This window comes from Capra hircus, unplaced genomic scaffold, assembly GCF_001704415.2.
Source record: "Capra hircus breed San Clemente unplaced genomic scaffold, ASM170441v1, whole genome shotgun sequence".
NCBI classification, from domain to species: Eukaryota; Metazoa; Chordata; class Mammalia; order Artiodactyla; family Bovidae; genus Capra; species Capra hircus.
Window position 1 is genome coordinate 3,880 of NW_017190147.1, and position 16,071 is coordinate 19,950.

Here is a 16,071-nt window from a genome sequence, read left to right on the forward strand (position 1 = left end):
TTGCGGGTCGGGAGCCTCTTCACCCACCCACCCCCTTCCTGCCTCTCTAATGGACTTCGGGTTTGGGGCTTGCTTTTTTCCAGTCGTGTTTGTCTTACAGAAACAGAGGGCAGAAAGTCCAGAACCGCCTGCAGGGCCCAGGTTCCCCTGTCAGGAACACCCGGAGCGGGGTACTGCCTCTGTTAAGAGATAGGAGCTCACATCACTGCGGTGAGGAGCCCACGCGGACAAGGCTGCCCTGAAGAAGCGCAGTCTCCCCAGGGTGCGCCTGGTCCCGCACACCCTGAGGGTTCATTCGGACAAAGGCACAGCGCCGTGCGGCCACCCCTGCGGTGTCACTCAGCAGGTTGCTGCCCTGGGGACTGTAGTTTTGAAGTTTTTTAAACATTATTTTTTATGTGGCCCACTTTTTAAAGTTTTTAATGAATTTGTTACAACATTCTGTCTGATTCACGTTTCTGGTTTTTGGCCCTGGGGCATGTGGGATCTCAGCTCGCAGACCAGCGATCAAACTGTACTCCCTGCCTTGGAGGCGAAGGTGTCAGCACGGGACAGCCAGGGAGGTCCCTCCCCCAGGCCCTGCCCTGGACTCCCTGGGCTCAGCCGATTCACGCCCCCTCCCCAGCACCGTCCGTCCTCCCTGTCTCCGTGCTCCGCTTGTCCGAGTGTCCCCACACGGATGCAGCCTCTTCCGGCAGCAGCGTCACCTGCCCCAAACTCCTGCTCAGGAGCCCCCCTGTCGTGTGCCTGCCCTCTGCCTCTCTCTCGGCCCCGCTCCGTCCTCCAGTTCCCAGAACATCCTCAGGGACTTGGGGCTCAGCAGCTGACCCCCATATCCCCCAATTCTACAGACACGGGGACGGTCTGGGGCAGAGTGTACACCACTCGGCGACCCCGGCGCCATCACACGTGGTGTGCGGTCAGGGTGCCCGAGGCCTGCCCTGTCAGACCCGCTCACAACACGCAGGAAGGCCCCCAACAGCACGCCGGGGGGCCGTGCTCGGGACTTCTCATTTCAGAGTGTCAGCAGGGGCACCGGGGGCTCGGAGACTGCCTGACCAGGCGCGGCCGCCAGTCGCCTGCCGCCTGCCGATCACTCTCGCCCCGCCCCGCCGCGGGAAGTGCAGCCGCAGAAAGGCCAGTCCCTCCCTTACGTTGGTCCTCCCAGGGGAGGCAGGGCGTGCTCCCACCCCCAGAACCGCCCCAGGGGTCCTGACTGACAGGCCGGGTGGCCACGCCCTCTCACCGTCAGGGAAGCCGGGAGGTGAGGGGAACTGCCTTCTCTGGGGGGTCCAGTGATTACAACTCCCCTTCCAAGGCAGGGGGTGAGGGTTCGATTCCTGGTCAGGGACCTAAGGTCCCACATGCCCTGGGGGCCAAAAAGCAAAACACAGAACAGAAGGAATATTGTGACAAACTCATTAAAAGCTTTAAAAGGTCGTCCACATCAAGATTCAAAAGAAGCTTGAAAGCACAGTGTCGGGAACATGGTCAGTTATGACGTGATGTCTTTGTACAGTGAGAAATCACAGACTTGTTGGAACGTACAGAAACATCAAATCACTGTGTTCTGTGCTGGGCTTCCCAGATGGTTCAGTGGCAAAGAATTCACCTGCCAATGTAGGAAACTCAGGTTCGATCCCTGGGAGGGGAAGATCCCCGGGAGAAGGAAACCGCACCCCACTCCAGGACTCCTGCCTGGAGCATGCCATGGGCAGAGGAGCCTGGCGGGCTACAGTCCACGAGGCCGCAGAGAGTTACACAGACTGAGTGACTTTGCACCACCGACAGGCATGTTCTCCACCAGGAACTGACACAGTGTTGTAGGTCAACTATGCCTCAGAAACCAACGCAGAGGAAAACAGGTCCGCCTTGCAGTTTCCAGGGGAAGGGGGCACGTGTGAGGATGAAGGTGGCGGTTGAGACATACAAACTTCCAGTATAAGTGGTTTTTCCTGTAGCCATGTACAGATGTGAGAACTGGACCATAAGGAAGGCTGAGTGCCTAAGAACTGAGGCTGTGAAACTGTGCTGCTTGAGAAGACACCTGAGAGGCCCCTGGACTGCAAGGAGATCCGACCAGTCCATCCTCAGGGAGATCAGTCCTCAATATTCACTGGAAGGACCGATGCTGAAGCTGGAGCTCCAATCCTTTGGCCACCTGATCCAGAGAACTGACTCACTGGAAAAGACCCTGATGCTGGGAAAGCCTGAAGGCAGAAGGAGAAGGGGACGACAGAGGAGATGGCTGGATGGCATCACTGTCTCGATGGACATGAGTCTGAGCAAACTCTGGGAGATGGTGAAGGACAGGGAAGCCTGGCGTGCTGCAGTCCACGGGGTCAGAGAGACGCAGACACGACTGAGCGACTCAGCCAGTCCACGGGGTCACGGAGACGCAGACACGACTGAGCGACTCAGCACTCATGCGGAACTGGTGGAAGAGATGAAATATATGGCAAGTCACTTGCTGCAGAGACAGCCTGCAAACCCCACAGTGATAAACAGAGCAGCTGTACCCAGAGCAGACACAGAACCTGCCAACTGAATGAGAAAAAGCAACCAACCAGTGCGTAAAACAGAAGAGCCTCTGAAAACACGCCCCAGTGGAGAAGGCGTATGAGGACAGGAAGGCTAGAGACCACGGTCACCAGGGAAACTGTGGGGAAGCCACAGAGGTGCCACCAGAGAGCCGTGTTACGGACAGGGGCCAGTCAGGTGCCCGCCGGGGATGGGTCGCTGGAACCCTGGGCTGCTTTCGGCCAGGGAACACCCACGGTGCAGCCGCTCTGGAACACCACTTGACGGGGTCTTAAAAAGAGAAACGGGTCTGTGACAACCCAGAGGGGTGGGATGGGGAGGGAGGTGGAAGGGAGGTCCGAGAGGGAGGGGACGTGTGTATACCTGTGGCTGATTCATGGTGATGTACGGCAGAGACCAACACAGTACTGTAAAGCCGCTGTCCTCCAAGTAAAGCCAAATAAATTTTAAAAGGAGTCGCAAATGCTTCTGAGCCTTAAAATGCAGCAGTTACTCCGCAGGCGTCTCCCTGAGACCACAGTGGCTGCCCAGGTGGCTCAAGGGTAAAGAACTCGTCTGCTAAGGCAGGAGACCTGGGTTCGATCCCTGGGGTCAGGAAGATGCCCTGGAGGAGGAAGCAGGGAGGCACTCCAGTGTGCCAGCTGGAATCCCACGCTCAGGGGAACCTGGTGGGCTGCAGCCCGTGGGGTCGCACAGGGTCGGACATGAGGAAGAGACTGCCCCTACGCTGAGACGAGAAGGGAGAGGTCCTCCTGAGGACTGAGCCTGGACGTCTTCGGCACAAGGACCCGAGAGCTGGGGGCCGGGGCCAGGGCCAGGGCCCACCTGACACAGCACGAGGCCCCGCGGTCCGGGAGCAGCACTCAGCCAGGGTCCAGGAGGAGGGCCGGGCACTTGACCGTGGGGAGTGCTCTGGGAGAAGTGGCGGGTGCACAGGACCCTGCAGCTGGAGGAGACCTCAGACGGGTGCCCTGGCCCAGAGCCCTGGGCGCCTCGGGGCCGAGCGTAAGATGAGAGGGGCTGTGTGCACAGCTTCCCAGTCCTGTGAAAGCTGCCGGGAAAGCGCCTCGCCTTCCAAAACTAAGCCAGCCCCTCTCCACCAGCAGGGACACTGCAGAAGTGCTCTGCACGGCCCGGACACTCTCTGCCCGTGCCGGGGACCAGGAGGACGCGGGCCACCTGATGCTGTTCACCAGGGCGCCGCCTCAAAGCTCCTCTTCTCTTCACGAGACCCTGCATCACCCTCCCACGGGACCCTGTGCCCCTCCTCCTCCTCATGGGGACCCCACACCTTCCCCCACGGCAGAAGGCAGTCCCAGGAGGTGAGGGAGCTAAATCTGGACTGAACGTGGGCTGAACGTGGGCTGAAGCCGGACTGAACACGGGCTGAACGTAAACTGAATGTGGACCAAACTGAACGTGGACTGAATCCAGGCTGAACAGGGACGGGGCCCGGACTGAACCAGAGCTGTCGACCAGGGCTAAACCATGACCCTAGACCAGGACTAAAGCAGAACTGAGGAAGGTCAAGTCAAATCACCAGGTAACTGGACACCCCGTGTCTACAAACAGAGGCAAAGCACTCAATGTCTAAACAAGCAGATAATCAAGTTCACCAAGGAGGCAAAGCACTGGAGCGCAGGCAACGTCGCTGACGGAAAATGATGAGACGCAGGCAGACAGCACATCCAGAGCTCGTGGGCGCGAACCGCGACATTTTTAAGGTGTTAGTGGTGCGAGACTGATCTACAGACTCAGCGCAGCCCCGGTCAAAACTCCAACAGGCTTTCCTGTGGGGGCTGACGAGCCGGTACTCAGAGCTACAGGGAGATGAGCACGTTAGGACAGGGCTACACGGAGATGAGGATGTTAGGACAGGGCTACACGATGAGGACATTAGGATAGCCTGAGGTCAGAGGAAGTCGGAGACTCTCACACCGTTTTAAAAGACGAGGGTTGGCCGTACGCCACTTGCTTTCCACAGGTTCATCCCCAGAGAGCTGCAGAGTGAGATTTCAAACACAGATCACGTGATCAGAGATCAGGAAACAGACCCACATGCACAAGGCTGACTGAATTTCAACAACGTAACTCACAGTGCAGCTCTGAAGGAAAAAGAGAGATTTCAAAGACGCTGGGTACCTGGGTATCTTACACCACACACAGAAACTTAAGAGAAATGGATCAGAAGTCTAAACGCAAAAGGGAAAACCAAGAACGTTTTAGGAAGAAAACAGAAGACAACCCTGACAGCCTGGGAGAGTCACACATTTCGTCGATTGGATGCAACACATAAGAACTGTGAAAGAATGAAATTCAAAGAATCTTTTTAAAAAACTAACAGCTATTTGTGTTCAAAATACATGTTAAACCAACAACAAAATGGGACAAAGACTGAAGAGAAATATGCGAAAATGTAAGTCTCACAAAAGAGCTGCATGCAGATTCTGCACAAAGAGCCCTTATGTTGCTGTTGACTTGCTCAGTCGTGTCCAACTCTCTGTGACCCCATGGACTGTAGCTCACCAGACTCCTCTGTCCATGGGACTCTCCAGGCAGGAATACTGGAGTGGGCTGCCCCTCCTCCAGTGGACCTTCCCGACTCGGGGATCGAACCTGCGTCTCCTGCATGGGTAGGTGGGTTCTTTACCACTGAGCCACCAGGAAAGCTCCACATGAGGTTTCTCCACTTCCTATTGGCTCTTAGAGAACACAAACTCAGAACTCTTCCTATGGCATTTTATGGAGAAACATTTTCCTAACATTAATTATCCATTTCTTGGGGCCAAAGAAGTCTTATCATTTTATCCCAATGACAACAGTCCTTTTTGGATTACTGGCCTCTCAAAATTCAACTGAAGCCATAAACTCCACATTCACCGAGACGTGTTTAAAGCCACCTTCAGGCCCCAGACAAGGCCCATCAACAGTTTTTTTTGGCCACAGCAGAATGTTGGATGTTAGTTCCCTAACCACGGGTGGAACCTGTGCCCTCTGTGCAGTGTGGAGTCAACCTCTGCACCACCAGGCAGATCCCCATCACTCCTTTTTGAAACCTCTTGGGACGGTTAAGAGAGAGTCATTCTGCTTTTCCTCAAAACCGGGTCCTCAGGGGACTTCCTTGGTAGCCCAGTGGCTAAGACTCTGGGCTTCCAAAGCAGGGGGCCTGGGTTCGATCACCAGTCAGGGAACTAGATTCCACAGGCCACAGTAAGACCCTGGTGCAATCAAATAAATAAATAAAAATAAGTAAATATTTAAAACAAAAGAACAAAAACCGGGTCCTCATGGTGACTTACTCTATCTGGTCATGGAAACTGCAGACCGGAGAAGGGGTCTTCAGTCTTACCCACCCCGGTCAGCACTTCTTTCATTCAACAGACGCCCCCCCTGGCCCCCCCAACTATTCCAGCCCCACACCGAGGCCACGTCACATCCTTCCAGGCAGAAGCTGGTGTCTCCCTCGGGGAAACACCACTCTGGCCTGAGGAATTTCACGCCCACACTCTGTGGCTTTCTGCCTGCCATGCATAAATGAGGTCTGTCTCAGGCATCAAAGCCGCCCTGCTCAAATTTTCTGTAAACAGTTCCAGTCCCAGGGGGACCCACACAATTTATGGGGCCACAAAACACAAGAAGTCACCTTCCAGTGGTGTCTGTGGAGCCATGTCACAGACCACACCTAGTGACACGTGGACGGCTCACCTCGTGAGACTCCGGGGACCCAAGAAAGAGGACCAGGCGGGCGGTGGGAGGATGGGGGACTGTCACTGCTGCAGGCAGCTCTCCAAGCCCTGGCTCTCCTCTCACAGCCACCTCCTCGTTTTGGGGGGGGGGGGGTGGCGCTGAGGCAAGATGTCAAGAGCAGGGGTCCCCAACACCTGAGCCATGGGCTGGTACCAGTCTGCAGCCTGTTGGGAACGGAGCTGCACGGCAGGAGGTGAGCAACACAAGCTTCCTGTCTATTCACAGCAGCCTCAGTGCATCTGAGCTTCGCAGGCGGCACTGACAGCAGAGAACCCAGCTGCTAAGGCAGGGGAGGTAGGAGACTAGGCGTCGGTCCCCGGATCAGGAAGCTCCCCTGGAGGAGGGCACGGCAGCCCACTCCAGTGCTCTCACCTGGAGAATCCCACGGACACAGGAGTCTGGCGGGCTGCAGTCCGCCGGGTCCTGAAGAGCTCGGCGTGAGTAAACAGCAAAACAAGAAGGGGAGCGATATGCACCACCACACTTTCCCTCCTGTTTCCCCCTGGAGAAGGGCACGGCAGCCCACTCCAGCACTCTCACCTGGGAAATCCCACGGACACAGGAGTCTGGCGGGCTGCAGTCCACCGGGTCCTGAAGAGCTCGGCATGACTAAACAACAAAACAAGGGGAACAATATGCACCCGCCACACTTTCCCTTTGGTCTCCCCCATATGTTTTTTCCATGAACACCTGGAGACGCTTTATTACGTCTAACCAACACAAAAGCACTTTACTTTTAAATGCACTGCTCTCCAACTGTCCTTACTGTAGAAAAACTGTTAGTCCCTCAGTTACTTCAGACTCTGCGACCCCTTGACTGTAACCTGCCAGGCTCCTCTGTCCACGCGATTCTCCAGGCAGAAATATCGGAGTGGGTAGCAATTTCCTTCTCCAGGGATCTTCCCCACCCAGGGAATGAACCTAGGTCTCCTGCATTGTGGGCAGATTTTTACCATCTGAGCCACCAGGGAAGCCCTGTTGTTGAAACTCAGGGACAAAGGTAGACGAATTTGGGATAAAATATCAAGGTTCACAAACTGAGCAGAGCAGGGAAAAAAACAGCCATGCGTGCATAGCTAACACCAACTGTCAACAAACTCCAAAAACATGATCAGTGTGGAAGACGCTGAAGACAGCACTTTTCCGTGAGCAGGACTTTTCTGGGGGCGAGGGGAGGAGATGAGATGGCTGGATGGCATCACCGACTGGATGGACATGAGTCTGAGCAAGCTCCGGGAGTTGGTGATGGACAGGGAGGCCTGGCGTGCTGCAGTCCATGGGGTCACAAAGAGTCGGTCACGACTGGGCTACTGAACTGGTCACTGAGGGAGACAGCCTAGCCACTCTGCCTCGGTCACCCCCAGCCATATGTCGGTGGGAACCCCCCAGTTACCTTCGCAGGCGTCAGCAGAAGCAAGAGGAACTTACTACTCTCGTCCCTCCGGATCGTCGAGGCCCTCGAACCGGCGGCCCACTCCGGGCACTGGAGGCTGCTCCCACGGGAAGCGTGGTGGGCGCGGGGGTCGGGCCGGGCGCCCCAGGACCTTCGCACTCGCGCGGCCTCCAGGCGGGGTCGGGGGCAGCGGCTGCGAGCCGGGGCCCCGGCAGCTCAGCGTCTCCCGCGCCCCTCTCGGCCCTCGCGGGCATCTGGATCCTCCGCAAGCAGTCCCGGAGCATCGCCTGCGTGCTGGACTCGCTGAGCCAGCACAGGAACAGCTCGTCCACCTTCATCTTCAGGACCGGCTGCAGGACCTTGCCGGGCGGCATCCCCGGGGCTGGGGCCCTCCTTCCTCGCGCACAGGTGCCTGGAGCCGGGACCCACGGCCGGCCTGAACGGACCACACACGGGGCCGGCGACCAGACCCTGAGGGCACGAGCCAGTGGGGGCCAAGGGCCCCGGCGCAAGAGACGGGAACCTGGCCGGGGGGCTCCCGGGGTCTGGTGAGGAGGCAGGGCCCCGGCGGGGACCGCGAGCCCCGCGTTAGGGGAGGAACTGGTCCGGCCTGGTGGGTTTCGCAGGCCCGGGGTTTAGGAGGGTGAGGCGGCGCCCGGCACGGTTGGGGTCGCGGGCCTGGGGTTCGCGGAAGAGGACGCCCGGCCTGGAGGGGGTCGCAGGCCCGGAGCTCAGGAGGCCAGGGGTGAGGCGAAGCCCGGGCGCGGGGGGCTGCGCGGACTCGGGGTCCCGGCTGAGGCGGGCGGTCCGACCGCGGGGGGACCCGCCCAACTCAGGGCAGCTTCAAAACAGGCGCGCCAGGACGAGCACCCAAAGAAGGTCGCCTCAGCCGTGCGTCAGCGCGACGCGTGGCGTCATCACACGGCGCCGCCCGTCAACGCCCCGAGGCAGTGCGGGGCGCTTGGGTGGGCTGGACGTGGTGCCGGGCGCGTGTGCGCTGCGGTGCCGGGCGCGTGTGCGCTGCGGAGGACGCACAGGAGCTGGACTGTGGACGGGGGCGAGGGGTGGCGGGCACCGGGTTCGAGGCCTTTTAGTTCTTAGGCTTTTGGTGGGTGTGGCCCCGCGCCAGCGAGACGCCCGGGCTTGCCCCAGCCGCCCGCGGGGCTGCGCGCTTGCGCGGTGAGAGCTCGTAGGGAGGGGCACGCGCGGGGCTGTGGGGGGTGGGGTCGAGTATGCGCAGTGCGGGGCTGTGGCGGCGCTGTTCCGGAGGCCTGTCGGTCGAGCATGCGCAGTGCGTGCCCGCTGGGAGCGAGCCGGGGGCCGGGCCGTGTGCCTGGAGGCGAAGGCCTACAGCGGGAGCATGCTCGGTGCGTGCCCGCCGAGCGCGGGACCGGGCACGCGCGCCGCGGGAGCGAGCGCAAGGCGGCGTCGGAGGCCAGTGCAATGGGCCACTGCGGACCGCGAAGTTCGCGGTAACGTTCAGTTCAGTTCAGTTCAGTCCAGTCGCTCAGTCGTGTCCAGCTCTTTGCGACCCCATGAATCGCAGCACGCCAGGCCTCCCTGTCCATCACCAACTCCCGGAGTTCAGACTCAACGTCCATCGAGTCGGTGATGCCATCCAGCCATCTCATCCTCTGTCCCTCCCAGCATCAGAGTCTTTTCCAATGAGTCAACTCTTCGCATGAGGTGGCCGAAGTACTGGAGCTTCAGCTTTAGCATCATTCCTTCCAAAGAAATTTCAGGGTTGATCTTCAGAATGGACTGCTGGGATCTCCTTGCAGTCCAAGGGACTCTCAAGAGCCTTCTCCAACACCACAGTTCAAAAGCATCAATTCTTCCGCGCTCAGCCTTCTTCACAGTCCAACTCTCACATCCGTACGTGACTACTGGAAAAACCATAGCCTGTAACGTTAAGTGTGTTAAATCTTAGTGATGCATTGGAGGCGTCTAACTGCTTTCAAGCTGCCCTTTCAGGGGTGGTTTCTTTACTTCTGAGCCATCGGCTAAATAACCCTTGTTAAACTGTGGTTTTATTTTGTGTTTGTAATGATTGCAAACTTTGTGTTTGTCTACTGAAAAAATTAATTATTTTTCTTTTGTCCCTCGGTCGTGTCCGACTCTGCGACCCCATGGACTGTAGCTTACCAGGCTCCTCTGTCCGTGGGATTTTCCAGGCAATAGTACTGGAGTGGATTGCCATTTCCTTTTCCAGGGGATCTTCCCGACCCAGGGATCGAAAAAAACAATACACCATCTCAAAGCTGAGAATTGTGTTTTAATTTGAGGACTTGCTGAAGACTTAAGCTCAGGAAGTATCCTCTCAGATCTTTCTGAGGGACTTTTCATAAGACGGAAGGGAAGGGGCGTGATACATAGGACTTTTTGCAACAAAAAAGGTTAGAGCATCAGACGACAGCAGTAATTTAAAGAAAACCAGACATTACACGTTAATGACTTTAGCGCTTCTCCATGTGTGGGAGGATCTAAAAGTCTGGAAGATTGCCTGCAGGAGGGCATGGCAACCCACTCCAGAATTCTTGCCTGGAGAGTTCCATGGACAGAGGAGCCAGGAGGGCTACCGTCCATGGGGTCATAAAGAGTCAGACACAGCTGAGAAAATACCATTCCACTGCACTCTGTAGGGATTAATGACAGGACGAGCCAGTGTGTCTTGAGAAAGGGAAAATGCTGACGTCCAAGTGGAAGCTGCTGCAGACCCACAGCCCTGGTCCTTGCCCGAAGCCCCCCTTGGGCTCTCAGTGCTCCCCTCGTGGGTGGAACCGCACATTTACTGGGGACACTGCTCAGAAATGATGAGACACGGCAGAACGCGCCATCTGGTATACCAGAATTCTGCTTTTCTTCACCCAAAGCCTCAGGGTACACCGCGGCAGGGGGGGGGTGCTGCAGCGGCCAAGGGCTTGGCAGCCTCAACATCCTTTGCTCACGATATGGCAGACGATGTTCTGTCCACGCTGTGCAGCTACAGATAGAAACGCGAGTGTCCTGGGTCACGAGAGGGCAGGCGATGCTCTGTCCACGCTGTGCGGCTACAGATAGAAACGCGAGTGTCCTGGGTCACGAGAGGGCAGGCGATGCTCTGTCCACGCTGTGCGGCTACAGATAGAAACGCGAGTGTCCTGGGTCACGAGAGGGCAGGCGATGTTCTGTCCACGCTGTGCAGCTACAGATAGAAACGCGAGTGTCCTGGGTCACGAGAGGGCAGGCGATGTTCTGTCCACGCTGTGCGGCTACAGATAGAAACGCGAGTGTCCTGGGTCACGAGAGGGCAGGCGATGCTCTGTCCACACTGTGCGGCTACAGATAGAAACGCGAGTGTCCTCGGTCACGAGAGGGCAGGCGATGCTCTGTCCACACTGTGTGGCTACAGATAGAAACGCGAGTGTCCTGGGTCACGAGAGGGCAGGCGATGCTCTGTCCACGCTGTGCGGCTACAGATAGAAACGCGAGTGTCCTGGGTCACGAGAGGGCAGGCGATGCTCTGTCCACGCTGTGCGGCTACATATAGAAACGCGAGTGTCCTGGGTCACGAGAGGGCAGGCGATGCTCTGTCCACGCTGTGCGGCTACAGATAGAAACGCGAGTGTCCTGGGTCACGAGAGGGCAGGCGATGCTCTGTCCACACTGTGCAGCTACAGATAGAAACGCGAGTGTCCTGGGTCACGAGAGGGCAGGCGATGCTCTGTCCACACTGTGCGGCTACAGATAGAAACGCGAGTGTCCTGGGTCACGAGAGGGCAGGCGATGTTCTGTCCACGCTGTGCGGCTACAGATAGAAACTCGAGTGTCCTGGGTCACGAGAGGGCCGCGACACAGGCATTCTGTGCACTTACTTCTGAGCCTTGGGAAGCTGATGCTTGTGTGTGCAGGTTGGCAGTTCTGTGGAAGGGTTAGTCACTCAGTCGTCTCTGACTCTTTGCAATTCCATGAACTTTAGCCCCACAGGCTCCTCAGTCCATGGGATTCTCCAGGCAAGAATACTGGAGTGGGTTGCCATTTCCTTCTCCAGGGGATCTTCCCGACCCAGGGACTGAACCCTGGTCTCCTGCCTTGCAGGCAGATTCTTTGCCATCTGAGCCCCCAGGGAAGCCCATGTCAGTGCTGGAGGGAGGCAAAAATTAATGCATGTTTCTGTTTGCGTTTATCACACACAGATGTCTTCTCAGAGCACAAACGGGCTTTTCACTCTGGGTCTGTAAATGAGCTGCCACTCATCCGTGTGGTTTTTTTTTTGTTTTTTTTTTTTTGGCGGGGATTTGAGGAGGGGATGGCATTTTTCAGTCCCTGCACAAGACGGCTTTATACCCTGGGGTCTGCAAGGCTTGTGTGTCTGCCAGTGGAACATTGACAAACTCCGGGAGGGAAACAGAACCTCCTTCAGTCTGTGTGGTGGGGCGGGAGGCTGCCCCAGGGGACAGAGAGGTGCTGTGAGCCCGCGGCCGGTGGGGCCTGGACTGTGCACAGCCGCAGCTAAGCGGGGCAGGGCCCTGCTGATGGTAGGAGTATACGCTCTGCTGGCAGCATCTGCCTCCCAGGGGTCGCCCGAGGTCTCAGGGCAGAGGGTGGGGGTGAAGAGGAAGATTCTAGAAGCCAAGGACAAATTGACACTTGCCATCTCATCTGAAAAAGCAGAGACATCACTTTGCCGACAAAGGTCCATCTAGTCAAAGCTATGGTTTTCCCAGTAGTCTAGTACGGATGTGAGACTTGGACCATAAAGAAGGCTGAGCACTGAAGAACTGATACTTTTGAACTGTGATGTTGGGGAAGACTCCTGAGAGTCCCTTGGACTGCAAGAAGATCAAACCAGTCAATCCTAAAGGAAATCAGTCCTGAATATTCATTGGAAGGACTGATGCTGAAGCTGAAACTCAGATACTTTGGCCACCTGTTGCCTGAAAACACCCTGATGCTGGGAAAGATTGAAGGCAGGAGAAGGGGATGGCAGAGGATGAGATGGTTGGGTGGCATCACTGACTCGATGGATACGAGTTTGAACAATCCCTGGGAGATCGTGAAGCACAGGGAAGCCTGCGTGCTGCAGTTCATGGGGAGAAAAAGAGTCGGACACAACTTTAGTGACTGAACAACGGCAACCGGTGGGAAGGACTTGGTGCTTTCACTGCTGAGGCTGTGGTTTCAATCCCCAGTTGGGGCACTAAGATTCCACAAGCAGTATGGTGTAACCAAAAATTAAAAAAACAAATCTTTTTTGGTTAGTATGCATTTTGATAAGCATCCAAAGAATAAGAATGTTGAATGAAATAGAAAAAATGACATGAACTCACCCCTGTTCCAGCCAAATTTTAGCATAAAATTTGCAAAATCCCAAATTATAGCATAAAACTAAAGAAAAATAATAACAATTTCTAAAATAACATTTGGAAATTGCAAAATTTTAGTATAAGATAAAAAAAACTAAAAAGAATTGGGGCGTGTGCAAATCATCTGCCCTTTTATCCACATGAAAGAGTTTTACAGAAGCTATATGTGTCCCTGGCCTTGAACTGTTTCTCGTGAAGCTCCCCGACGCCCACGGACGGTCTCCGTTCAGTACGCCAGTTGTGGCCGTGGACTCAGGACCCTGAGCTGCTAAGGAGCTTCGGCCCTGCCCTGTTCCGTGTTCTTTTTGTTTATCCCGGGTCTGTCATGGCTGCGATCAGTTGTGACTTCCCGCCCTCAGCTTGCCACCTCTCTCGGTCCCTCGTCTTTTAACTTGGTGACAACTGATTTGTTATGCTGGGACGTGGCATAACTAAACGGGCTGGCATTGGGTCGCCTGAGTGTGTGCTACACGCCCAAGAACATGGGTAAATAAAGCAGCCCGTGATCTCGGAGATCTGGTGGTGAATGGCGTGGGAGACGGGACCACTTAATTAGATAACTCAGCGTTCACTTACACGGTGTGACGCAGAAAAGCGCAGGGAGAGAGGACAGGCCTGGGAGTGGGGGCAGTGCTGTTTACGCGGAGTCTGCACCGATCACTAATAGCCGTAAGGGGTTTCCCACACCGTGCTGGTGGTGGAGACCCCGCCCGCCAGTGCAGGACACAAAAGAGACCGGGGTCCGATCCCTGGGGCGGGAAGATCCCCTGGAGGAGGGCATGGCACCCCACTCCCGTGTTCTTGCCTGGAGAATCCCGTGGACACAGGAGCCTGGTGGGCTCTGTGGAGTCGCAAAGAGCCGGACACGACTGAGTGGCCGGGCAGGCACTCCAGAGGGCAGGAAGAAGACAAGCCTACTGGCAGCGTCTCTCAGCGCGCGGCTCCTCCAGCCACTGCTCACCTGTGTCACGCGCCGAAGGAGGCCCCAGACAGATGCCCCTCTGTCCTGGATTCCCCCACCCTCACTGCCACCTGCGTGGCCGCAAAAATGTCAGCAAATGCTCCTGTTAGGGTTTCATGTGTGCACTGAATTCCCTCCCTGACGAGCCCTGCCGGTTCACCCTCCCCTCCCTGCCCCCAGCTCCATTTCAAGGTGTTTTGATGATACAGAAAAGACTTTGGTATTTGGATAATAAAATTTTCTGACTTGCCTTCCGCCACCTTCAACTCAATTTCCCGTCCCAAGAGACGGTGTGTCTGTGTGTGTGTGTGTGTGTGTGTGTGTGTGAGAGAGAGAGAGAGAGAGAAAGAGAGAGAATCAAATCCAATTCCTTATTCATGGGGAAACAGCTGCGGTTTAATCTGAATATTCAGCACTGTGAACAGGTCAGGGTGATGGATGGAGTATGGAAATGTGTCTGGGGCAGGTAATGAAACCGCAGGATGCACGGCCGGAGTGCAGGAAATAATGAAGTCGATTGAACATCCCCACAAGTGCGGAATTGCACATTACAGCGTGAGGCCCTGCATCCTCCTGTCACTGGCCCCGTGAGGGCTCTGTCTTGGAGGGGGGAAAGCGCTTGGTCACAGATTATGACTTGATGTACAAGGGGGTGTGGAAATGCAGGGGGCGACTGCCACAGCGTTCACGGACAAGACGGATGTCCCCGTGGGAAATGAGTGTGAGCTGTGGGTCACACAAGCTCAGACGGTAAAGAGTCCGCCTACAGTGCAGGAGGTCCAGGGTCCAGGGTCCACCCCTGGGTTAGTCCCCTGGAGGAGGGCGTGACAACCCACTCCAGTATTCTCGCCTGGAGAATCCCGTGGACACAGGAGCCCGGTGGGTACAGTCCATGGGGTCCCAGAGAGTTGGACGTGACTGAGCGAGTTTCACTGGGGGTCATGCAAGATATTGACGCGTCTCCTAAGGACTCCAAGGGAAAGATGGAGCCCTGGAGGAGACAGAACTGCAGACACATTAGAGTGTGTGCGTAGTTGCTCAGTCCTGTGTCCCACTATTTTCAAACCCGTGGACTGCAGCCTGCCTGGCTCCCCTATCTGTGGGATTTCCCAGGCCAGAATACCGGTGTGGGTTGCCATTTCCTCCTGCAGGGGATCTTCCCAACCCAGGGATTGAACCAGTGTCTTCCACACTGCAGGTGGATTCGTTACCATCTGAGCCACTTGGGAAGCCCCACTTTGTAGAGACTAGGGTGGACTTTCACAGGATGGACAGCCTGGGCCATCAGACGCTGGGCCACCCCAACACGGGAGGCAGGGCAGGGATTCCTGGGCACCGGAGAGTGTTGGGGTGGGCAATTTGTGCTGAAAATGAAGAGATCCGCAGCCTGCAAGGGACCTGGGCTGTGCGCTACGGTTGACCTGTCCTGGGTAAGCACACACATTGGGACTGTCTTTTATTTATGCGGCAAAAGCCGGGTGCTTGGTGTGTTTCTTCCTTGATCACCATGCCGAACACACTGCTGGGAGAGATTTGGGGTGTACAGCGGGGGCTGGGGGCCTTGGGGAGGGGACATGCCTTCCTGGGAGGTGTTTAGAGTAGTAAGACTTAGCTTTTCACCAAAGTCTCGCTGGGACTCGTGTGATGTCCACAGGGTCCCTGATACAAAAGGGGGTCGGCGCTGTCCTTGTGCAGACCGATGGGGAAGCAAGATCATCAGAGAAGCCCAGACAATGGGCTGGACCGACAGGGCCCGGGGGCCCAGATGCACTCAGTGGCCTCCTTTCCTCCCCTTCCTTCCACATTCATGTCCTCTCAGAACCTCAGAATGGGACCTTATTAAGAAGCAGGGTCTCTGCAGCTGTGATGGAGTGAAGGGTCTGAGATGAGGTCCTCCTGGGTGTGGGTGGCCCTAAACCCAAGGACGGGGTCCTTATAAGACACAGGAGAGGAGAGACACGGACGCAGAGGAGAAGCCACGTGGAGACGGAGGCGGAGATGGGAGGAGGCGGCCACCAGCCCAGGGACGGACACCCAGAGGCCCCAGGAGCTGGAAGAGGCGGGGAGGACCCTCCCCTGGAGCC

The 16,071-nt window shown here is 56.5% G+C and overlaps 1 protein-coding gene across 1 annotated transcript; it reads right to left on the minus strand.

Annotated features, from left to right (window-relative positions):
• Positions 1 to 4,153: 4,153 nt before the first annotated feature.
• On the minus strand, positions 4,154 to 8,614 carry LOC108634820 (serine/threonine-protein phosphatase 2A regulatory subunit B'' subunit beta-like). Its single transcript, XM_018045109.1, has 3 exons — positions 7,717 to 8,614; positions 6,860 to 6,897; positions 4,154 to 4,361 (listed from the first exon to the last, which is right to left on the minus strand). Exons 1-3 carry the CDS (start codon positions 8,053 to 8,055, stop codon positions 4,154 to 4,156), a joined length of 585 nt encoding a protein of 194 aa, XP_017900598.1. The 5' UTR covers positions 8,056 to 8,614.
• Positions 8,615 to 16,071: the final 7,457 nt, after the last annotated feature.